Genomic DNA, 26,164 nt, shown 5'->3' with positions numbered 1-26,164 from the left:
TTTAGTATCAGTATAACTTTTTGAGAATCACTATAACTTTTTTAAGAACCAGTATAACCTTTTTTGGAATCCTTATAACCTTACGTTTGTTCTCAAGGCATCAATTGCAGCCCTAAGTCAACTTCCCCATATCACAGACGACCTTGAGTCACCTTCGTCAATCGGAGACTCGTTGTTTTTTCCGGAACCTGCCTTCAGCAGTGAAACAAGTACGGCAGTCACATGCCCTACATAGTCCTTACCTATTACGTGAATTCCAGGAACCAATTTTACCTTCACTATTGGTTAAAGAATGTTAATGGCTTCGAGAACCGGAGCAGATCGAGACTGATCACACTAGAACTTGACGCCTTCACACCTTCGCCCGTTTAGTTTCGTGGGATTTCAGGTTGACCCTAGCAACACATGAACGTGGTCTGACCTTCGCCCATATCCGCTCCAACTGAGCGCCTGCGCACCTGAGTCCGAGTCTGTCTATAGTTACCAAAATGGTTTCTCCTTCATATGGTTCCCCATTACATAATAGAGGCGACCCTAAACTGGCTGGAAATTAATGCAAATTGCCAGTAAAACGGCCAACATTTGACATTGGATACAAGGGGGTACGAGCTACCGGTGCCTAATTCAGAAAATGGTGTTGCTCTATATGGGTCCATATTAGACCCATAAACATGTCGTTTTGGGATGCTGAATAATGACTATCATGGAGGCTACAAGTAAATTTGCCTTGGCTTTGTTGACGAAATTTGTGAATTTCCCTCCACTGGTGGTGCTGTTCCGGCGTTCATTAGTGGACAGAGGTGTGGAAATGACAAAGGCTTATTAAATTTGTTTGAATTGATAGCTACTCATTCCAGTTGTACATGTTAAATTATGATGTAAAATATTGTTTTCAGTGGCTAAAGCTAACTGCTTTGAAGTCTCGGTTAGATTAAAAATGACATCGTTTCTATCCATCTGAAAAAACTCGTGTTACAAATGGCAAAGCTGACGAATAATATGTAGCTGGGTGGATCAACGATGCATTTCTGTCGGATCTTTTTGCATCTATTTGGTTTCCTCATTCTGCATCCTCCAGAAAACATGGCAGGTATACAAACAGTGTTAATCGTTTATAAAGCTTATTTTTTCTACTGCAACTGTATCCCTCTACAAAATGAGTGTGAAATATACTTTCTATACTTTGGTCAGCCGCTCAATTTCTCCTGCCCTACAGAAACAGTAAATCCCTTGTTATTCTGTAAAATGTCAGTGCCGTTTAGTGTTCATCTTATCCTGCAATTTTCCTTCCAGTCTCGACACAAAAATCTAGATAACAATATATTTATATGGATCTCATCAGCTGTCACATCAGTCACCTCTGCTCTCTTCTACAGTTAATATTTAACACCCTCTCAAAATAGGAACTCAACCATTTTAAAACTCTGCTACAGTATATCACTACTTGTATTTTTATCCTTAAGCCTGTCTGCTTATCAATACTAATTCTTTGCAACCATATCTAAAAAGAATTTTTTATTTCACCTTCAAACTCTTGCTCATTTCTCTCATGTAATATTTCAACAAGATTCTACCTTCAGTCATGCAATTCCCCTCCTTCTTTCTCTTCCACTTCAGTAAATATAAAACTTCAATTTTCCATTATCCATTTCTTCACTTTCCCCTTTCTACACACTTACATTCCTAAACGTTCTTACTAATCTAACACCTAACCTTTGCCTTTTGAATTCTCCAGCCACTCCCGTTTCGTGTTTACAATACTAATTCATTTATTCATTTAGTTATTTAACTGTTTAATTGTTTAAGTATTTATTAATTTGTTTATTTAATTAGTTAGTTAGGTAGTTAGTTATTCATTTTCTCGTTTTGTCTGTTTATCAATTTATCTGTATACTTTGGGTTAATGTGTCCTGCAAACATTTTCCCATGAAAGCTACCTACTCAACAATCCTTTACCCCACAAAAAAAAAAAAAAAAAAAAATTCTCCGTTCCTTGCAATGAAAAAGCCCCCTATTCTAATAAATCTTAAATCGAGATAACTTTCGGACAATTGCCCTCAAGCGACAAGGACAACTTACCTCTCAGGTGATAAACCTCATTCACTTCCTCAAGTCCCGGGTAGAACGAAATGGTGCGTCTGACCTCGTAAACACTTCAATGCCCCTATTAGAGATACTGGGTATCATACCCTCCGCCCTGCGAGGGCAGAAATTTCCTTTAAGTGGTCAGAAGTAGGGGATAATTACCAAATTCACTTCCTGATGTTGGGGATGATTGATAGTGGTTTAGTTTGATTGATAGAAATTTTTTATTAAGTTTTCAACGAGGGAAGAATATTCTAAGGTTATGCTAAAAAGTCTGAAAAGGGTGTTTCGCGTTGAGTTTAAGATACAGGAATTTTAGAATAGGATATTTATGATTCATTTATTAGACTGAAAATGTAAACAATAAATTAATGTGCCTATTAAACAGTACGGAAAAATTATTTCTAATAAAATATCACATAATTTTTTACGGTCGCGCTGAAACAATGGGCTTATTTCCCATAGATTTTAGCACGTTTTAATTTATTTGGTGAACTGAATTTAGAGGCTACGTTTCTGTTCAATTATTGTGTGTTTTCGCTTATAACTGAGAATATATGAACGTGTTTAATTTATGCCCTTTTAATTGGATTCTTTTTTTAGTATGAATATTACTAATTATGAGTATTAATTACGAGGACCACTTCACGTTAATTTAGGAATATAATGTTTGCAACTTATGCGTCAGGGGGAAAATCTTGCACGCGTCCCGGTAAGCTGGAGGTCGCATATGGGCCTGTTTCTATTGCGTTTCCAACGAGTAAAAAGATATTCTAAGGTTTTGCTGAATCTTGACTCTTCTTAATCCATGAGGTAGGGATTTCAGATTTTCCTGTAAATCCTACTTTGAACATCCCGGAACAACAAGAGATTAAATCTACTTTTGGATTACTCGATACTACTGAAATCTCAGGGGTTCAAAAAGTAATGACGGTAGAATTTTCCAACTTTCTGTAACTTCCATAATAATAATATTTTTTACCAATGATCTTTGGAAAGGAAAATACAGAATATTTCAGTACCTGTTCCTTATATATTTCTCTTATTGTAGAACAGCAGAGCTATAGTTACAATGATATATTATGTCATTGAAACTGTAGCTCTGCTGTTGAAATATTCTGTATTTTCCTTTCCAAAGATCATTGGTAAGAAATATTTACATAAGCAATAGTAATATACGATATTATTTCCAAGTGGGATCTCAGCTCCGTTCATTTCTCTCTCTCTCTCTCTCTCTCTCTCTCTCTCTCTCTCTCTCTCTCTCTCTCTCTCTCTCTTTCTGCAGGCTAATTTCCTTTGGAACCCTCTTGGGTTTATAAAATTCTTGACTGTCCAAAAGGGTTTCTTCAGCTGAAGAAACCCCGGACTCTTCATTGACAGCATTTCTTTAACAACCTTGAACTTAGTGGAAATCTTAGGACTTTGAGTGTCATCATGGCAAATTACTTTTGTGAACCATTTTCGGTCTATCCTTGCTTCAGCTTCACAAAAAAATATTTTTCTTCTCTTTCTTTTTCTTCTTCTTCTTCTTCTTCTTCACTTAATCCTTAGTCGGGACAGGCGTTTATAATGAGACTCCTCTCACTGTTTCTATCTTGAACGGCTCATTTCATAAGTAGTTTTGGCAGATATTTTGAAGATCTGTTAATCCTGAAGAAATATCTCAAATCGTTTATTCTTCCTTGCACCTTTCAAAAATGTGTATGATATAAAACAGTGATTAACAAAGAACGCCATCTAGGGAAATGGTCTACCAACTCCCAGATTTCAAAATTTGAAGGCAACGGTCTTTCCAAAATCATCACTAAATTCAAGGCCAATCATTTGAAATTCCTGAATTTGATTATCTGAAGCTATGGATTCCTGTGCAACCCTGGAAATTGACGAGAGAACATCACAGACTCTCAAGCTCTTAGAACACTAAGTCTCTCGCATTCTTCTTGAAAACTGGAAGCAAGAAGGTTTGCCCTCTTCTAGTACATCTGCAAGTATATCTCAGACACATAGGCTCCTAGTAGACTGACGAGACTTTCGCCTTCTTGAAAACTGGAAGCAAGAAGGTCTACCCTCTGTAAATACATCATCAAGAGCATCACAGACATTCAGGCCCCTGGAAGATAGACGACTCTTTCAGCTTTTTCATGTAAACTGGAAGCAAGAAGGTCTGTCCTCTGCTGGTACATCTTCAAGTTCACCTCCAGTTCTATCCTTTTAGATTCCCTATGACCCCAATTTGACAAAAGAGCATCACAGACACTCAGACTCCTGGAAGACATATGAATCTTCTTGAGAACTGGAAGCAAGAGGGCCTGCCTCCTGCTAGTACATCTTCAAGTTCACCTTCAATTCTATCCTTTTAGATTGTTTATGGAGCCTTCCTCCCAACCTCCGATTTCTCTCGGTGGCCCATAGAGTTTATCTCGCCTTACGGAGCATTTTCCTAAAAAGACGTCGTCGCCACCTGTCACTTTCTAACCACCCCAAATCTGACCCGGTACGACATCGAGTGCCCTATGTACCTATGGCACCAACACCCGAAGAATAAAAAAAATAAATCCAGGCGTTTTTTGTAAAGACCCCCATTAACATGGTTCTACGGTCCGTCCTTGAAGCCATAGCAATCACTTTTAATCTTGAAGTAAACCTTTTTTGGCGTCAACTTAAGGAAATGCAGTTTTTTACTAGGAATGAGAGAGTTGAAAGTGTTTTGTTCTGTGTGTGAGTTTTTTTTAGAGTGCTTTGAACATACCTACTACAGTGCCCTCTGGATATGGTGAAAGTCTGATGTAGAAACACACATACATGCATGTATATGTATATATGTATGTGTGTGTATTTTTATATACTATATATATTATATATATATATATATATATATATATATATATATATATATATCAATTAAAGCTACAAATGTCCTTTAATATCTAAATTCACTTTACCTCCCAAATGATATATTTTCATATATGTACCGAAGGGGAATTTTTTAAGTTGATAATAATTTCGTCCCCCATGGGATCGAACCACCGTCCAGGTGGACGGGGACGAAATCAGGACAGTCAGTGACGCTATCCAATCAGCCAACAGAGACGCTATAAGTTCATATCGATTCTGACCTTACAAATCACCCTCGATCTGGGTGCTTTCGTAATTAGAATCGATATGAAACCCCGTCTACCATGTTGGCCAATTCGAGCGTTTGACAGCACGTAGCCTTTTTTGTATGAATAATTTATGCACATCACGAACCGCTGAATCCCTGTTATTTATAATCAAATTCAAGCTACAAATGGTTCCTTTAATATCTTAAATTCACATTTAACCTCCGCCAAATATATAGAAAGTTTTCATATATGTACCGAAGCGGAATTTTTTTAAGTTGATAATAATTTCGTCCCCCCATATATATATATATATATATATATATATATATATTATATATATACACACACACACACAACACACATATATATATATATATATATATATATATTATATATATACATATATATATGTATATATCTCAAAGCCTACTTAAGAAGGCTAGCAAAAACCGGGACTTGCGTGGATTTTATGATATTCTCAAGCACGTGGATTTTCGTGCTACATTCAATATACATATATAGATAGATAGATAGATAGATAGATAGATAGATATACATATATATATGCATATATATATAAATAGATTGATAATTTATTCTGAAAATCAAATATATTACTTGTCAATTGTATAACGGTAAATGACAAGCTACATTCGGCACTTTTCCGTAAAGAGCCACTTAAAAAGCACATAAAAATTCACTTGAGAAGCGCAACGTCAACCAACAAATCCTAAACACTCGCCCTATGAACAAGTTGGGGTAAGAAAGAGCAATAATAATCCTTGTTACTGAGTATCATACCGTCACGAGATTCCTGTAGAATCTACAGACCTCTCGTAACAACAGTCTACTATGCATCATTCTATTGACTTTCCCTCACGGGAACAAAAAATCCGCCGAGGTTTTTCGGCCCAATCGAGTTTTCTGTGGTGTATAATGCTATATGAAACTCAGCCACGGCCCATGAAACTCTCAGTCCCGGCACATGGTTCGGTGGTGGCCTGTTCGTTGGCAACTATAGCGGTGCCAGACGCACGGTCATGACTAACTTTGACCTTAAAATAAAGAAAAACTACTAAGGCTAGATGGCTGCAATTTGATATGGTTGACAAATAGCCATCTCAATTGTTTTCTTTTACAGAAAACTAAAAACAAACCTTTCAACTTAGGCCTTGATTTTCACAGCAAATTTGAAAGATAACTCCTGTCCCAATTAACTAAATTCTTCTGTACGTTCGTCTCAGACAGATGTCTCTAACAAGTTGCAGGTAACAGCAAATAGAGAATGAATTAAGATACAGGAAGATATTTGAAGGCGCAAAAAACTATGGTGGTCACAGAGATTAGTTGACCCTCGCAGGTGACGCAACAGGATTCCTGGGTTTCTCTGAGCTGGATGGAGTCCTCATACAATTTGGAGTTATCCTGGTAGGATGTCGACACTCCTGTGCCTTATAATATTTCTTGATAAGAGAGATACTGAAGAAGAAGAAGAAAAAAAAAGAGCCTCAGTGGCGTGAATAGTATGGTGTTGGCGTGCCACCTCATTGGCCGCGAGTTCGATTCTCGGTCGTTTCATTGAGGTGTGAGAGATGTGTATTTCTGGTGATAGAAGTTTACTCTCGACGTGGCTCCGAAGTCATGTTTAAAACCGTTAGTCCCGTTGCTGAATAACCACTGGTTCCATGCAACGTAAAAACACCATACAAACAAACAAACAAGTAGGAGAAAAAGAAGAAGAAATATATATGCACTGAGACGTCCCAAGTTCGATTCCTAGCCGTGGATAAGCTTGGGTAATGATAGTTAGACTACTGTGGTGGGTGACACTAAACAAGCATAGGTCAAGCAATTTCATTCCAAAAGACTTGTGGCGAACAGGAAAGGGAAAGCATTATAATTTATAATATATATATATATATATACATATATATATATCTATATATATATATATATATATTATATATAATATAATGTTAGAGTTAGCCAATTAACTCCAAGTATCGGCCACTTGACGAATGGTTACCTTAATTCAGTAGCAAGTGACAACACAAAATTGCTATATAAAATACAATGTATAACTTACACTGTAATCACGTATCTTCAGCCCAAATCTCTTAGCTCATATTACCAAGGGATAAAATACAAACAGTCCTTTATAGTGTATTAATATTAATCATATTTTATATGTATTGAAATAATTTACTTGCATTTTTACTATATATTTATCAATTTCTTGGTCAACTTTTTTTTTTCTTTTTTAATGAGTGGTCTCTCCTTTCTATATTTCCAATTGTTTTCTGTTACTTCTTTCAAATGAGCACCTAAATATTCTTTGGAAGCTTCAAATTCAAGGTGGGCTTGTTCCATATGAATAGGGTTCATCTTCGGAATGATAATAACAATAATAATTCAGTTCACATCTCATAATTGTGATTATTATTCTTATTATCTTTGCCAAACAAAATGAGAGAGTTATATTTTTGTTTTTCTGTCTGTTAGTTAGCAGGAATACATAAAAGACAACTAACAACTAACGTGTGGATTTCTAGGAAAATTTTGACCTAAGGTTTTCTCATACTTGTCAGCAGCTGATTAAGATTCAGACTATCTCCCTCTCTCTCTCTCTCTCTCTCTCTCTCTCTCTCTCTCTCTCTCTCTCTCTCTCTCTCTCTCTCGTTGGGATATCGAAAGCAGAATAGGCCTACAATGTTAGTGGCTTATAACAACCAAAACCTCTTTATTATTATCATGAATAGCTTATTAATAGTTAATAGCAATACTTAGGAAGTAACTAAACATCCTTGAATATAATCCAGAAGCATCTAAATGAAAGTAACGCAAATAAGGTATCAAAACAAGTTTGCAATACTTAGATTCCTTTTACCACGAGTTTATCTCTCTCTCTCTCTCACACACACACACACACACACAATATGTATGTAGTATATATATATATATATATATATATAATCAATATATATATATATATATATATATATAATATATATAGTACATACATCAATATTCATATACATGAATATGCATCATTGATTTTGATTCATAATGAAGAATAAATTAGATTTATTAGTCTTTCTGCTTTAGCACATTCACACATACTTTTTTGCACATTAATTCCTTTCATTGTTTACAAAAATAATAAAAAAAAAATCAAATAAAAAATATTTTCACTTACTGCCGCTAAGTCATTCTTGGAGCTGGGACCTCAATTAGATCGGAAAGCCATTGACATTTAACAGGTCGGAGCTGGACACCTTAAGCTGACCCAGGCAGCTGAACCATCAGAGCAATTCAGGCGACTGGGAGGATGGAATGTGAGTCGTTCAGCGCTCCCAGATGACTGTGAACTTCTCAGTCCAAAGAAAGTTTCATACCCGTTGAATTTCATTGTAAATAAAGTTTCATAGCAGAATTTCAGGGCAAAGTTTAATGGCCGATTTTCAGAGCAAAGTTTCATAGCCGATTTTCAGAGCAAAGTTTCATAGCCGAATTTCAGAGCGAAGTTTCAGAGCCGAATTTCAGCGCAAAGTTTCAGAGCCGAATTTCAGGGTAAAGTTTCAGAGCCGAATTCCAGGGTAAAGTTTCAGAGCCGAATCTCCGGGCAAAGTTTCAGAGCCGAATTTCAGGGTAACGTTTCAGAGCCGAATCTCAGGGCAAAGTTTCAGAGCCGAATTTCAGGGTAAAGTTTCAGAGCCGAATCTCAGGACAAAGTTTCAGAGCCGAATTTCAGCACAAGGTTTCAGAGCCGAATTTCAGCACAAGGTTTCAGAGCCGAATTTCAGTGCAAAGTCTCAGAGCCTAATTTCAGTGCAAACAAAGTTCCATGACCTAATTTCAGTGCCAGTAATGTTTCATAGCCTAATTCCAGCGCAAACAAAGTCTTAGAGCAGAATTTTCAGCGGCTACAAAGTTTCATAGACGAATTTTAGTGTAAAAAGAGTTTCAGAACCGAATTTCAACGCATACAAAGTTTCATAGACGAATTTCAGTGTAAAAAGAGTTTCAGAACCGAATGTCAACTCATACAAAGTTTCAGAGACGAATTTCAGCGCAAAAACAAAGTTTCAGAACCAAATTCCAACGCAAAACAATTCATACCTGAATTTCAACACAGTGTCAGAGCCGAATTTCAGCGCTAAAACAAAGTTTCAGACGTGAATTTCAGAGCAACAACAAAGTTTCAGAATCGAATTGCAAACAAAGTTTCAGAACGGATTTCAGCGCAAACAAAGTTTCAGACGCGAATTTCAGAGCAACAACAAAGTTTCAGAACCGAATTTCAGAACAGCATTTCAGCGCAAACAAAGTTTCAGAGACGAATTTCAGCTCAAAAACCAAATTCCATAACCGAATCTCAGCATAAACAAAAGTCTACTGAAAATAGCCTATTCTTACCAGGTACGAATCCACAATTTTCTCATTTATGGATCTGTTTAAGGACTACACGGATATTTACGGATTTCCTTCAGGGTGGCCATCCTATCCACTAGGTTAGGGGAACCGCTTTAATAACGTAAGGCAATTAGGCGCATGCGCAGATAGCACTTCCTTATGTTGCATTGAACTGTATACTTTTTTAGAATTAAATATGTATAATTACAAATCTATTAGTGAGGTTGATAATCTGCATATTTGATTTAAATTATTATCATTTGATTTAACATAATATGAACTTTAATATCTGTGGCACTTTATAAGTTACGTTCATCTGAAGTATAATTACAAATAAAGTAATTAAGCTTATTCGTCTCTTATTAATTGACAGGAAATGTTTAAGAAATAGCAATATATAAGTAAATAACAGATTTTTATGTTGTCAAAATCATTGTTCTTCTCGATTGTTTACAAATATAAACTTACATTTATTAAAATACTAAAATACATATTTCTTCAAATATCGTAAAAATATATTCATTAACCACCTGAAAAATAGTTTTTAAATATCGAGAAAATATATTCACTAAAATCCCAAAAATATTTTTTCGATATAAAAAATACATTCATGAAAGGCCTTTAAAATACAATTCGAAAATATATAAAAAATATTCATTACAAGTCAAAAAAATTCTAAATTTTTCATAAATATAAAAAAATATTCATTAAAAGGCTGAAAAATATTTTTTATGTTAAATAATATATTTATTAAAGCCTAAAAAATATCGAAGTAAAATATATCATTTTAAAAAATTAATATCGAAAAAATATAAAAAATCATAATTTTTTCCTAAATATAAATATTCATTAAAAGGCTAAAAAAATATTTTTTTATGTTAAATAATATATTTATTAAAAGCCTAAAAAATTCGAAGTAAAATATATCATTTTTTTAATATCGAAAAAATATTCATTAAAAGCCTAAAAATATTTTTTATTTAAACCTCGAACTAAAAAAATTATATATCTTTTAAATATCGAGAAAATTCATGCATTAAAATCCTTCAAAATATTTTTCTTTAAACATCGGAAAAATATATTTATTACAACAACCAAAACAAAATTTTTTTTAAATATCGCAAAAATGTATTCATCAAAAACAAAAACAGAATTAGTTTTAAATATCGGAAAAATATATTCATTAAAAGCAAAAAAAAAAAAATTTAGCTTCAAGTATCGGAAAAATATATTCATTAAAAGCCTTAAAATTACCGAAAAAAATATATTCATTGTATTCCTAAAAGATATATATCATTTATTAGATAAATGTACATTCATTATATATAAATTCGTAGATAAATGTACATTCATTACCTAAAGAATATAGTTTTAAAAATCTATAAAAATATATTCACTAAAAGGCTAAAAAGATAATATTTTTTTTTAAAGAAATCAATAAAAAATATACTATACAAGACAGCACGCGGAAGTGTCTGCGACTGTGCGTAATTACGCTTCCCCGAATTTTCATGTACGTAAGCAAAAAAAGATGTTGCCATCAAAGGTAGCATACATAATTCTTCCTTGTACGGTGTGTGTGTGTGTATGTGTGGTGTTTTTGTGTGTGTGTGTATGTGGTTGTGTGTGTGCTATTGTGCGTTTTTGGTTTTTTTTCTTTTTTCTCTTTTTTTTTTTTTTTACTTCACATCAGTAGGACGAGACAAGCATTGAAAATTTCCTGCAATAATTTACTTAAAAATGGAGATAGAGAGAGAGAGGTTGGCGGGTGGGGAGAGAGAGAGGAGATTGAAAACAAATTTATATCAGTTCAGTGGCTAATAAGCTTGAGCAAAGCTCGAAACTGAGAGAGAGAGACGTGAGCACAGCTTGAAAATAGAGAGAGAGAGAGTAAGAGAGAAAGAGAGAGAGAGAGAGAGAGAGAGAGAAAATTACCGGTCTCAGAACGATCACCTGTCACTTATAAAAAAAAAAATGAACATAACTAAACGAACATTTTCTGAAGCACGTCATTATTCTAGCTATTAGTAAATTGAATTACCGGTGGGTCCGGCCACTCCCTGGACGGGGGCCCACCACTGAATGCATGACGACACTGGCATTCGGGTCACGTGACCGCCCAAAGGGGGCGTGGGCACATGACCTCATAACGGAGCCCGGCTCGTGAGTGATCAAAAGTGAACTGGGCAGTTTTTCCTCAGTTGGTAGAGTTATATCACCTTTGCACTTCAAACCCAGTGACCTCAGGTTATTATTATTATTATTATTATTATTATTATTATTATTATTATTATTATTATTATTATTATTAGAAATGATTGCTGCTTCAGCACTATTAATCTTGTAGAGAGTCTTCTCTATATCTCTGATGACGGCTTTCTCTCTGTTGCTTAGACTGGCGAGCAACGCACCAAAGGGCATGGTAAAATTCGGTTGAGAAAAAAAAATGGCTCAACCGAATTGTACCATGCCCTTTGGTGCGTTGCTCGCCAGACTAAGCAACAGAGAGAAAGCTGTCATCAGAAAAATAGAGAAGATTCTCTACAAGATTAATACTGCTGAAGCAGCAACCATTTTTAACAAAACTTGCCTACGAGAGGGTCTCTTCCAAATATATTATTATCATTATTCAGAAGATGAACCCTATTCTTAAGGAATAAGCTCACATGGGGCCGTTAACTTATCATCATCATCAGTTATTATTATTCTTATTATTATTATTATTATTTATTATTATTATTATTATTATTAGTTATTATTATTATTATTCCAGAAGGAGAACCGTATTCATAGGGAACAAGCCCACCACAGAGGCCATTAACTCGAAATTCATTTGAAAGAAGTAACAGAAGGCAACGAGAAATAAAGGTAGAAGAGATCAGTTATTACAAGAGAAAAACAAATTAACAAATTGATAAATAAATAATTAAAATATAAGTCAATCATTGCATTGCATCTTCCCTGAAACTTATCAGGTTCTAGTCGCACAGCATCCTTTGCAAGGCTGTTCCACAGTCCAGAGGTGTGAGGAATCTACGACCTCTGGAATTGGGAACTGGAATTAAAACTGGAACTCTGGACCCAACAGGGGGAAAAACAGACACATTCAAATCCATCAAAAGATTATTCTCCCAAAGACAATGACCTAAAATGGATATAAAACTATCAGGAAAAGCGTTACAGTTAATTATTGAAAATTCATCAGAAGATTGTCCTTTCACATCTAGAAGCTCACTGGGCATTTCTGCAAGTCAGTGCAGTTTCAGTTACTTCACTAAAACCACTTTTTTTTTAGGGGGGAGGGGGAAACAATCAAATTCCCTCAGAACCAGTTTTCAAAAGTATTATCAAACCCATTGGTATGTTGTAACTGTTCTAGTTTCGTCTAGATTACGTCGACTCTTGTGCTCGTTTTTCTCTTCTTTTTCTTCTTCTTCTTCGGTTTTTAATGTCTGAATCGGGTAGTCGTTAAACTCGCAGGCACGTTGTAACCAGATCAACACTGAAACTTCAGAACGAGTTGCAGTGAACGTAACCGATCGAAAACGCCCCCTGTGCCCCAGGTTGAAGTGGAAATGTAAATACACGACTATAAAAAATATAAGATATATAAAAAATCTCATTTCTTTCTCAATTTGTAGCTAGGTTTAGTAGTTCAAGCGAAGATGCAGTAATGCATTACTAACCAAAAACAATTCACCTTGTATTTTAACCAATTTTTTTTTATTCAGTCATTTATTCACTGATTTATTTTTTCTTTGTTGATAACTGAACTCTTCTTAATTGACTATTATATGCTGTTACTTCTCGCAAAAATAGAAGCTTGAATTTCAAGTCAGTGGTTCCTGTAGTAGGCTTGTTCCATATGAATAGGGTTCTTCATCTTCTGAATAATAATAATAATAATAATAATAATAATAATAATAATAATAATAATAATATAATAAAATAATAATAACAATAATAATAATAATAATAATAATAATAATAATAATATATAATAATAATAATAATAATAATAATAATAATAAATAAAGCGTTTCCAAAGTGTAAAGAAATTGAGACAGTAGGAGGGTATTGTGGTTAATGAAAATTTACATGCGCAGAACAACTTTGAGACATAAAACAATTCAAATGTATATTTTTCTAAAGCCTTTTTATTTCAAAAAATCTCAATAACAGAGAAGAAAATATGTATCTAAAAATTATACCTTTATTATTATTATTATTATTATTATTATTATATCATTATTATTATTATTATTATTATTATTATTATTATTATTATTATTATTATTATTATTATTATTATTATTATTATTATATTATTATTCAGAAGATAAACGCCTATTCATATGGAACAAGCCCGTCAGGGGCCATTGACTTTAAATTCAAGCTTCCTAGGAATATGGGTTTCATATGTCAGGAATTATAGGAGACAATAAGAAACGCAGAAAGAAGAGAGAAGTTATAAGAAAGAAAAAATAAGAAATAATGAACTAGAAGAGAAATAGATTAAACCATGAATAAATTTTTGAAATACCAGGTGAATTGTTCTATGGTAGTAATGCGTTGAATCTTAAACTGAACTTTTGAGGTTCCTTAGAAAGCAATAATGGCTGCAGCACTCATAAACGTTATCATGACCCACTTCCTGAAACGTGAAGCATTCTTGCACACACAGTAAACAATGCGTACAAGTTTCAAAACATTGACCTGACCTCACAGAAACTCAGGTGTAACATGTGCTTGCGATGAAACAATTCGGCCATTTATATTTGGGGTTTTAGCCGTAGTATGAACCAATCAGAGAAACATCGCAGGCAAAATACCTCTATATTCATTTAATATTAGTAATTCATGATTATTTTTATAGGTCACGCCACAATCGTCAAAGAATTATTGGGCATACTGGCAAAGCCTCCAGAAACCAAGGTATCTCAAGCGTAAGAAAACAGGTTTACTGCAAAAGCCTGACAGCAGAATCTCTAAGAATTAGAATGTTTTGCCTTCCAGCCTTGATCTTCGAAGTCCGGCTGATGCTTTGTAAGCTGTAAACGTTGAGAAATCTCCTTCGGTTAAGAAAAAGAGAGCTAGTGTCCCCGGCGACAGAGGCACTTCGGCTCAAGATTCTACACATTGTGCCTGAGAGCAGAATCACAGAAAATGCAAGTGTTAGAAAGTTTTGCCTTTCAGCCTTGCTCTTCAAAGCCCAGCAGTCAGTGTTTTATAGACAGTAATCATTGCCAAATCTCTTCAGTCGAGAAAAAAGTTTAATGTCCCCAACAATTGAGGAACATCGGCTCACGAATCTGAACTATGTTCACGAACAAGGCCAAGCGAGTTTCGTCGATTTTATCGAAGTGCAATCATTCATCTCAACAACCGCGGACGGGTTATCGAACTCGTCTCTTAACTGGTCAGTACCTGCGTATTTCCCGGGAGGAAACTGGATCCCTCAAAATAGAATATGTTAAAGAAAACAGAAGAACAAGAAGCGAAAGAGTCCTCGTACAAACATCCGTCGCATCCCGACTGTCTTTTGTCCGAGTTGCTCTTGCCTACTACTCTCGGCAGCAACTCGCCATGGTCATTTAAACGAGATCAGTAAAAGCGCTCTCTCTCTCTCTCTCTCTCTCTCTCTCTCTCTGGGGCTGGGAGAAGGGGAAAAAACTGGATATTCCAGATAAACCCAACTCTTCAAAAGTTGCTACAGATCTGTGTTAAAAGAAAAAAATAAGAAATTGAAGAAAGGGAAATTTATTTACTGGTACACACACACAGAATCTGAACGAGTGCCAGAGCTTGAGGAGTTTGTGACTTTCTTTAATTATCGGAGCTCTACTGAAACTGTAAATGACAGGGAAAATTAATCATTTAAAAAGGAATGACTATCACTAGCCTTCACAGTCATTTGTCTACTCCTATTTTATAAATTGAGAGACCCTTTCCTTTGATTCCTGTATTCTTTTACTCAGAGGTACTTTCTGGTATTTGTAGTGCAATAGTTAGCAAAGAGAGATCGGCTTCTAAGATGGTTTGGTTGTGTAGTGAGAATGCGAGAACATTAGCTCCTGAAAGCTGTTTAGTCTCAAAAGCCCTTGGTGAAAGATTGAGAACCATTTAGGAAGTGACAGGTTAACACACTATTTCATAATATATATATATATTTTTTGTGTGTGACAGCTAAAGTAATAAAACCCTACATGTTAAAAACATCGTCCAGCCCGAGTCCAGCTTCTCTCATCGGTGATCTTATTTAAGTAGGCCTATGCAAGAGTGACGGTCTCTTGGTCAGAGCTTCAGGACAAAGAGTAAACTCCCTAGGATTAAGTCTTATTACAGTACAATCTTAGTTGTTATCCCTTACTGGCGCTGTATAAAGTGAAGCTCCCTTGGTTAGAGCTTCGAGACTGTCAGGAATGTCTCTAGAAGATTAAGTCCTTTTACTAAATCACTTTTCATTGTTATTCCCACAGGCCCTCTGCAGACTGAAGCTCCCTTGGTCAGAGCTTCTGGACAGCGGGTAACTTCCATAGAATTACTATGTCTTTTTACTTAGACTCTTTTACCTGATCTATGCAAAGCGGTTAAAAAGGAATTATTAAAAGACAGTATTTACATCAAATACTTGTCAAAAATAAGTATAATTTCCAAATAGTTTTGGAAAAAAATTTTAAAAAGACAAATACTCCCATTCAGTAAATGAGCAACCAGTTTTGCACGAGCCAGTTTTGCACAAATTAATCAAAATCAATTTTTCTTGGTGGCACATTCCTAATTCTCTTATTTCGTAACAAACCATTTTGAGGTTTCTAATCCCTGACGTGTGAGTTACCAGGTCAACACTGCATTTACTAGCTTGTTTCACACCTAGTTTGGATGGTAACAAATACGGTTGACTCCCATGCTAAAGAGAGAGAGAGGGGTAAGTTATAGGAGAAGATGATAAAAATAAACAAACGCGAGGCAATAGAAAATAAAACCAATAAAACCGATACACTTGAAATTCAGACGTCAGCAGTGACAGAGAGCGTGAATGATTTGCTCTTCGCTTGGAGATCAGAAGATTCCACAACTGTACTTGGCAAACTATTCCACATTTTAGTTGTAGCCAAGATAAAACAACTTGCAGACATTCTAACGAAAGAGATTTGTCATTAAGGAAAATAAACATTTTGACGCTTAACTTACCCGGATATGTCATTGGAGAGTGACTTCATTGAACATCAAAAATGACATGAAATGGATGATCTTTAAGCTTACGAAACACTGAAATAAAAAAAAAAGTATTCACAGATATTTCATTTAACCCAGGCAAAAAAATAAAAAAAGACTGCCAACAGAAAAAATGAATGGGTCATTTTTCCTGCGGGGGAATTATGTACTTACTTTAATAGCTTTTCTTTTTTTTTCTTCTTTTTTTTGAGTCACATAAAAATTTCATTTTCCTGAATGACTGAAAATAATTCATTCACTAGTCCCAAGGCGACAAATCTGCATTCAAACACATTCTCTCTTTCTCTCTCTCTCACTTCAGTAAGTTATAACGATGACCTGTAGCATCTAGTTTCTTGTATATGAAAGTTTTTAAATAAAAACCAAAAGGTTTCACCAGCTGGGTAGATCTAGGGATTAGACAGCACTTTTATCTCACAGTTTCTAAAACTTCAAGAGGAATGTCATGTAAGACTGTATAGGAAATAATTAATTTTGATTGTTTAAAGGTCTTGTTTTTTAAGAATTTCATGTAAACTTTATAGAAAATGATTGATTTTAATTGCTTACAATCTTGTTTACGAAAAAAATCAGAATCATTACATCATACTCATTCTAGATTAGGCCTATAACTCCCTGTTCCAGGAGAGCTGAGTGAAAAGAATCTTCTCGTAATTATTTACACCTTTTTAATCTTCTTTCAAGATATTTTATCTGTGATATAGTTTAGGACTTAAGGATGCAAAACAGTTAAGTTTGTTATCGAGGGAAATGTTGATACATCTTTTTAGAAGTGAGAGTGGAAAAAAGTGAAAAGAGAAATAGCTGCTTCACTGACACTTCTACGTTGTCATTACGACGAAGTAAATTAGTTTAACCAAACCACTGAATCATACAGTTAGACTCATTGGTCTGCTCTCTCTCTCTCTCTCTCTCTCTCTCTCTCTCTCTCTCTCTCTCTCTCAGATCGGAGACACCTGTAGGACTGAAGACTCGTCGGGAACAGATGAATAATTATTATTCAAACCTTCGTAATGTACGCGTTGCATTTTGCATATATACATTAAGTGTTTATACACGCTTACAGATCCTATTTCTTCAACAATAAGCTGTTTGTTCTGACGTCGGATGACCCCAAGGAAAACAATCACTGCCTCATTCGTACCCAAACTGCTGAATTCTCTAACACTCATTAATACTCTTTTTACCACCCTATTGTCTCCTATTCTTTCTGCATAGCGGAACCATCGCAAAGATTTCTGATCCATCCTTTCACTTGCAATAATATTTTTAATAAACTTTCTTACTTATCATCTTTCAGCCTTTCACTTCTTATGCCCAATATACTGTATAGGAATAATGATCTCATCAGCACCAACCCTTTTCCCATCATTCGCATTTAACATCCAAACTTGATTTCCATAAAAGAGATTTGGTTCAACAGTTCCGCCATATTACCTAGCTCTGGCTTCCATAGACACTCTCCTTCACTTCCAGATCTTATGAGAGCACCCATCCGCCTTTCTTACTTCATCAATTCTTTGAATCATCTATCTCTCTCTCTTTTCCATTGATAGCCATGTGGAATGCAGCCCAACTGTACTGAATAAAGTCCATTACCTTTCTGTTTATTTTTATTTGTTTATTCATTTATGCTTGATGGTAAAATTCCACAAATGATGTCACTGATTTTCTATTTAGTCCTGATTGGTCGACGGATTATATTATTGAAAAAAACTACATTTCTATGTATAACTTATAATTCAAAATGCAGCGTTATTTTGTAAATATTCAAAACTGTCATCCTAGCTAGAGTTCCGCCAACCAAACCACTGTTAGTATAAGATACAGCTGTATGAATAGATATTTGCAGTCAGCTCAAAAACAATCAAATGGAAAAGTTTTAAACGAGCTACTAATTGTCTGTGGTCTGTTCTACCGTGTAATAATTTTCTCATAAATATGTGCAATACACTGTTTTATATATACATTATACATATACATATATACATACATATATATATACATATATATATATACACGTATATTTATATATACTTATACATAAGTATGCAACATATGTGTATATATATGTGTATGTCTGTATTTTCATATATACTATATATATATATATATATAGATATATATATATATATATTATATATATATATATATATGTATGTATGTATATGTATAATGTATATATAAAACAGTGTATTGCACATATTTATGAGAAAATTATTACTTATACATAAGTATACAACATATGTGTATATATATGTATATGTCTGTATTTTCATATATACTAAATATATATATATATATATATATATATATATATAAAAAAAAAGAGAGAGAGAGAGAGAGAGAGAGAGAGAGAAGAGAGAGAGAGAGAGAGAGAGAGAGCATAACTTATCATTATAAAAATTGGAAAACTTTCCAGCACTATTTATTAAATGTTCCACTAGTTCTCAAATGCTACGTGATGACAGAACGGTTTTACACTTTTGATAAAAAAAAAATAGGTTAAAACATTCGATTCTATTTCAGCTCACTCAGCTGTTTTATGCTCTCTCTCTCTCTCTCTCTCTCTCTCTCTCTCTCTCTCTCTCTCTCTCTCTCATTTTTTAATATCTATTGGTTTATTAACATCTACTTCCCCCTCTGATAACAGTATACAAAAGTCAACACACAATAAATATTAAGGTTCTTCCTTTATTGTGGCGTCTTCAAGCATCTGTCTAATTCGCCACTCTTCCAGTATGACAAGACCATCTGTGAATACTCTGATTATAGTACTACTTTTCCATACATATATCTCCATATTACTCACACTTCCATCTCTGACATGGTGTATATACTATAGAAGTATCTTATCTTATCTTAAATCTTTTTCTTCCATTCACATTCTTTACCCACACTTCAGTTACATAAAGGAGAGTTGGCTCAACAACCCTTGAACAGAATACCACCCTGACTTCTTCCGTAGGTAACTCAAATCTCTCCTTAGCCTGTTGCACGCACCCTGCTGTCTTCTTTATTTCAGCTGTTCTCTGACTCATCACTTCCATATATCCATCATCCATGTTAGTGTTCATTTTGTCATCTTCCTGAATTCCACTTCCGCTCATTACTGAACAGTCACAGGGAAATAAAACACCTTGTGGCAGACTCACAGTGACTCCAAAGAGTCATCGTCCTGTCTAAGCGACCCTTTTCTTCGATCTTAAAGACTTTTAATTGCTCTCAGCAACTTACCCTCTAAACGATACACTCATGGTGACCTCCACTTTGCCTCTCTATCAATTAACGAGCATTTCGTAGGTGCATGTATGCCATGTAGTATTTTTTTCCCATTACTTTGAAGCTTTTTACATAATTGTTTCATAATAAACACTTATTCCACAGCACTCTTCAGTCTCTAAACCCACCCTGTTCTTCCCCTAAAAGATCTTCTGTATTCTTTCATACATTTTCCATCAAAAGCCTTTCATATAAATTCCCTGCTTTTGGAAAGTAATATTCTGTTAGTACTAGTCTTCGAGACGTCTCTATCACCTTTAACTTTATACAGTAGAATAAATGTGCCCCTCATCCATTCAGGAACATTTCCCTCATCCAGAGATGCATTGTAAGTCCTGGTCAGCCAATCAATCACACTATCACCACTTTACTACAATCTCTTTCTTGTCTAATCAACTCATGGTGTCCTTCCATTGATCAGAATTTTAATATCTATATGTCATCCTCAATAAACACGTAAACAAGCATTCTCTACCTTGAAATAACTCTTTCACTCCAGAAACATTAAGTTACTCTTCTCTCCCATCCTCCACGTTCATCAAATCTTCAAAATACTCACTCCATCGACCCAAGAATGCAGTTCCGTCAGACAGGTTCGCTCTTTATGCATCTGCTATTCTGAGATCCAGTTGTTCTTTATCGTCGTTTCTTTTTCGAGCTCGTAGCTCTGTGTAACCTCTTATTCTCCCTACAGTTCTTGATCACCTTCTTTCTATTTGCATTACTTGCCTTCCTTTTCTTTTTCACTTTATTCTTGCCTACCCTATCCGTCTACTGCGTAACTTTGCCTCAGATAATCTATTCGTTTCCTTTGCTAATTCTTTCATTTCGTTATCTCACCATTTACTATTTATTTTTTCCGTTTCTTAAGTCCCTTCACCAATAATAGTAACTCCCTGCTGTCCGTATGACCCTATCATAGTATTTTACAAACTCCTCATACCCCTTCTTTTACCTCTGTGTCTGTAACTGTAGCTCATTTTTTAGCCTTTTTCCTTTAAATGCTGTGCTCTCTTATTTCTTACCACTATATATATATATATATATATATATATATATATATATATATATATATATATATATATGTGTGTTTTTATATATATGCATGTGGTTTATGAGTTTATGAGTATGAGTACGTCTTTAGCCAAGAAAAACAAGATGTCAGTTGTCTTCCTATGCTTACAATCTTTGAAGGGCTTAGTTCCTGGTACTAATAGATGACCATATGGACTCAGACCTCAAAAAAAAAAAAGGTCAGAAGTAAGAAGAAAAGAAGGCTTTAATTAGATTCAGTTTCGAACTTGATATTCCAAAATGTCTTGTTTTATTATACACACACACGCGCGCGCACACACACACACACACACACACACACACATATATATATATATATATATATATATATATATATATATATAATATATAATTATATATATATATATATTCATTTTTATTTAAGATACTTTGAATTTTCCAAGGAGGAATGTTCTGTTTTTTGTCTGTATGGTGTTTTTACGTTGCATGGAACCAGTGGTTATTCAGCAACGGGACCAACGGCTTTACGTGACTTCCGAACCACGTTGAGAGTGAACTTCTATCACCAGAAATACACATCTCTCACTCCTCAATGGAATGGCCGAGAATCGAACTCGCGACTACCGAGGTGGGGCGCCAAAGCCATACCAACCACGCCACTGAGGCGCTTGGAGGAATGTTTTGCAGATAATCATAGCTAAAATAATATAATCCGAATTAGTCTTGAACAGCACCTAACGACCTCCTCAGGGGCACGACTCCTTGTGACGCCCTCCGAATACAAAATTTTCAGCTGAATCGTGATTCGGGAGAAATTGGGGCCTCGTATCATTATTCGGACGAATTTACGTACGTCTTACCAAAGCAAAAGGTCCCCAAAAGGTCTCTGCCAACATTCTATTCAATAACAGGTTTTTGCATCAAGTTTTTAAAGCATCCTTTCCCACAAGCCTTCAGCTAGGAATTGACAATGCTTAAGGCTTCATATGCTTTATGATTTATGCTTCTGAATGTGGAAATAAAAATAGCAAAGAAACTGAAATCACTCTTGGAAAAACGCAGAGAAATATGATGTCAAATGAGCCTCTTTATGACAAGGGAAGAATTGACAGTGCTGTTTGTTTTCTGCTTTTTATGCTTTATGCTCCTGAGGATAGAAGTAGCTATAAAGATGTGGAAAGCACACTTGGAAAAACTTAGAGAGATAAGTTGTCAAATGAGCCTTTTTGTTACAGGGTAGGAACTCTCCTACAGGAGAGAGAGAGAGAGAGAGAGAGAGAGAGACTCTGGCCCTCACGCCAAGCGCCAGGTGAGAGGAGGGTGAAGTACAGTGCTACACCATAATTACTCGTATCTCTCTCTCTCTCTCTCTCTCTCTCTTCGGCACTTATTAGAAACGAAGAATGATTTCCTTGCATAGTGGAAGAAAAAAAGGGGGCGTTACAAAAACTCAAAGCAGTGCCTACCGGGCGACCTTCAGTTACCATTTACTCACCGAGAAGTATTTCGGATTATGTAACGCTGATTCAATTAAGTTTATTTACATATTCCGATATATACAAAATGTGTCTCTTTTACGCACAGTTAGAGTATCTATGTCATTTCCTTCACCGTAAACCCACTGATCAATTGTTACGACGAGAAAAATGTCTCAAGAAAATGGACGTTTCAGAAATGGTTATTTGGCAACTTTGCTTGGGTCGGGCAACGTATATAATGCCGCCGCTGGACGAGTATGGCATACAGTTAGTCAGCTTTTGGTGAACCCAGCAGCTCATAGAAGGTGTTCAAGATGAAATTCGTGAGTATTTCTTCGGTTCTCGTTCTGGACAACGACAGAGGCAACTGTGTGAAGTTCATTGACTTTCAAAACTGCCGCTGTTGTATTTTTGCTTGATATGATTTCATGAAGTCAAAAGGGAAGTTTATCACCTTTGCTAAAATTGTGTTCTCTCAATTAGGATTTTGTAAATTTTACCACCTAGGTTAGAAAGTACTTCAAATAGCTTTTTTCCACTTCCATAACATATAGTAGAATGTCTGTGCTTTTATAGAATAACGGGGACAAGTTACAAGTAACTTGAAACTCAATGCACTAATGACTAAGAGAATGTTTCTGTATAATTTTATACACTAGGCGTAATTGGATTTCCTTTAGACCTAATGGCTATTTATTTATACATACACGTAAATTCCATAAGAGAAAGCGAATCCATTCACTACGGGACAAAGAGTAACTAAGAAATACTATTATTAGCAGAAGTAGTAATAGCAGTATCTGTAGTAGTATTACTTAAAAAAGTGCATTCATTCTAATGGGGAATACGAAAGACTATTGATGGTCCTTTCATAATTCCATTTAAGGAAATGTCCAGTAGAAAAAGCCATCCTATGGGAGATATAGATAAATGTATTTAGTCTAGATAATTTCTTATGACTTGGAACATTGGATATCTAGAGAAAGTACGGTGATTCTAAATTTGTTCTTATGACCTGAGACACATTTAGAGGTAATATAGTGCTGTGTGTGTGTGTGTAAAGTATAGATTTATATAACTATTACACACTCACAATATATATATATATATATATAATATATATATATATATATATATATATATATATATATATATATATATACTGGCATGCACCTTTGAACGAGGTCTTTTCCTGACCCCACCCCTAACACTGGTGACCATTCACAGCTGGGCAGACCAGAGGTTGACAGACCAGGGAACAAACCACGAACCTTGCAAATTCAAGCCCAGGATTCTTCAATCCAGCTATGGCACACATCAAATAGATATATTTTAATTCTAAAATTAATGAAGAAACCATTCTAGACTTTGTAGATTCCACGACTTCCATGAAGAGTAACCTTAGTTTCCCAAGACTTGAAATAAGCATAGGGCTAGAGACACTAAACATTTGCCTTGCATGTGTATTTTCCTGCACGAACTACAAGCAGTGTTTCATATAGAGTTCATGTTCTGAAGAATAAGAATTATAGATTGTCTGAATAACACTCTTCCATACTGTCTCCTTCCAGCTTTCTCCTCTTGTTCTATTGGTGGTGTCGGCCTACCAAGTATCCTGTGGAGATGTCTTTGGACTTCATGGTGGCTTAGGCCACGGAGTCATTGGAGGTGGCCATGGACTCATTGGAGGTGGCCATGGACTCATTGGAGGTGGCCATGGACTCATTGGAGGTGGTTCTGGATTCATTGGTGGTGGTGCTGGATTCGTAGGAGGTAGCCATGGAATCATTGCCGGTGGCCCAGCCGTCCACGCTGTCGTGAGCCAGCCCATTATTGAGAAGCACATTACCCAGCCTATTGTGCGTACTCACATCAACAAGCCCATCATTGACAAGCACATCACCGAGCCTATCCTGCGTACTCATATCAACAGGCCCATCATTGACAAGCACATCACCGAGCCTATCGTGCGCACTCATGTCAACAAGCCTATCATTGACAAGCACATCACCCAGCCCATTGTACGCACCCACTTCAACCAGCCTATCATTGACAAACACGTTACCCAGCCTATTGTTCGCACTACCGTCAACAGGCCCGTCATTGACAAGGAAGTCACCATCCCAGTAGTCCGCACCAAGATTAACAGGCCCGTGATCAACAAGGAGGTCACCATCCCAGTCCTGAAAACCACCGTCAACAGGCCCGTCATCCACAAGGAAGTCACCTCCCCCATCCTGAAGACTACCGTCAACAGGCCCATCATCCACAAGGAAGTCACCTCCCCCATCCTGAAGACTACCGTCAACAGGCCCGTCATCCACAAGGAAGTCACCTCCCCCGTCGTGAAGACTACCGTCAACAGGCCCATCATCCACAAGGAGATCACCTCCCCTGTCTTGAAGACTGTTGTTAACAGGCCCGTCATCCACAAGGAGGTCACTGCTCCTGTTGTGCACACCTCTGTGCACCAGCCTGTCATCCACAAGCAGGTCACAGCTCCCATTGTGCACCACTCCGTGAGCCACCCAGTGGTCCACAAGCACGTCGACTTGGGCGTCCACGGTCTCCTCCACTAAGACGTGAGGTGGTCCTCTTGTAAATATGTAATCTTTCGAGACTTCTCGAGATACGAGGAGATAGGAAAGGCACCTTGAAGATTGCTCTAGCAAGATATTCTTTAAGGCGTCGCCGTCCAATTGTAGTTTAACTGCTGGTACCACCGAAGCATTAGATTTTCGAAAGAAGTCAATACTTCTTAAATTTCTTTAAGTAGATTATCGAAAACTTCGAAAACGATCATGTTTCTTATTCCGAATATTCGATGAGTTTCTTCCTTTTGGAATCAAATTGTCAAAATTTTTGTATAAGCAGTTATCTTACAACATAGTAATAAAGCTTAAAATGAATATTTGGTTGTATCAACACCCCAGTGCTGGTAAATGATTCACAAAAGTAAGTCAAACTGGTAATGTTTGAAGAGTATTAGGAAAGGAAAGCAGGCTTCCCTTTCCTGGTGATCTGCAGCAAAATAGGCAATAATTGTTACTACCAACAAGACTTTGCCCCCTTAAATCTTCAGTTGACTCCTCCTGAGATCTGTTTCTGCCCTTAATGACCTCTCCTAAATCTCACAGTAACATCATTCGTTTTTTCAGCTCTACATCTCCATTTCCCAATTCAGTTCACTACTGAAAACAATAGTATCCAGAAAATTCACATTCTAATGTGAAGACAGCCAGGGAAGTACATTAATCTGGACAAGGTTGTCAGACAAGGAACAAGAGATCTAGTAGACTTCCAATCAGCTTTTCCTGTCCCACAAAGTCCTAGAGGTAAACATACTGGGCTCCAGCTAATCCAAAATATAATTCTTTCTTCATCATAAATTTTTTAGTTAAAATATCCTCAAAAGATTGGAATTCCTTTCCTCCAGTCTATAATTTTAAGAATAATTTCCCTTTTCGTCTTCTTTACTACCTAAGTCCAATAGTAGTCATGAATCTTATTTGCAGTTTCACCCTATCT

At 35.8% G+C, this 26,164-nt stretch overlaps 1 protein-coding gene across 1 annotated transcript; it reads left to right on the top strand.

Moving 5' to 3' along the window:
- The first annotated feature begins 22,842 nt into the window (after positions 1-22,842).
- On the top strand, positions 22,843-25,547 carry LOC135205536 (uncharacterized). The gene is made up of 2 exons (XM_064236293.1): positions 22,843-22,959; positions 24,208-25,547. The coding sequence occupies exons 1-2, from the start codon at positions 22,951-22,953 to the stop codon at positions 25,213-25,215; spliced, it is 1,017 nt and encodes a 338-aa protein (XP_064092363.1). The 5' UTR covers positions 22,843-22,950; the 3' UTR covers positions 25,216-25,547.
- Positions 25,548-26,164: the final 617 nt, after the last annotated feature.

Source organism: Macrobrachium nipponense, chromosome 24, assembly GCF_015104395.2.
Source record: "Macrobrachium nipponense isolate FS-2020 chromosome 24, ASM1510439v2, whole genome shotgun sequence".
NCBI classification, from domain to species: domain Eukaryota; kingdom Metazoa; phylum Arthropoda; class Malacostraca; order Decapoda; family Palaemonidae; genus Macrobrachium; species Macrobrachium nipponense.
This window is presented reverse-complemented; position numbering and strand designations above follow the sequence as displayed.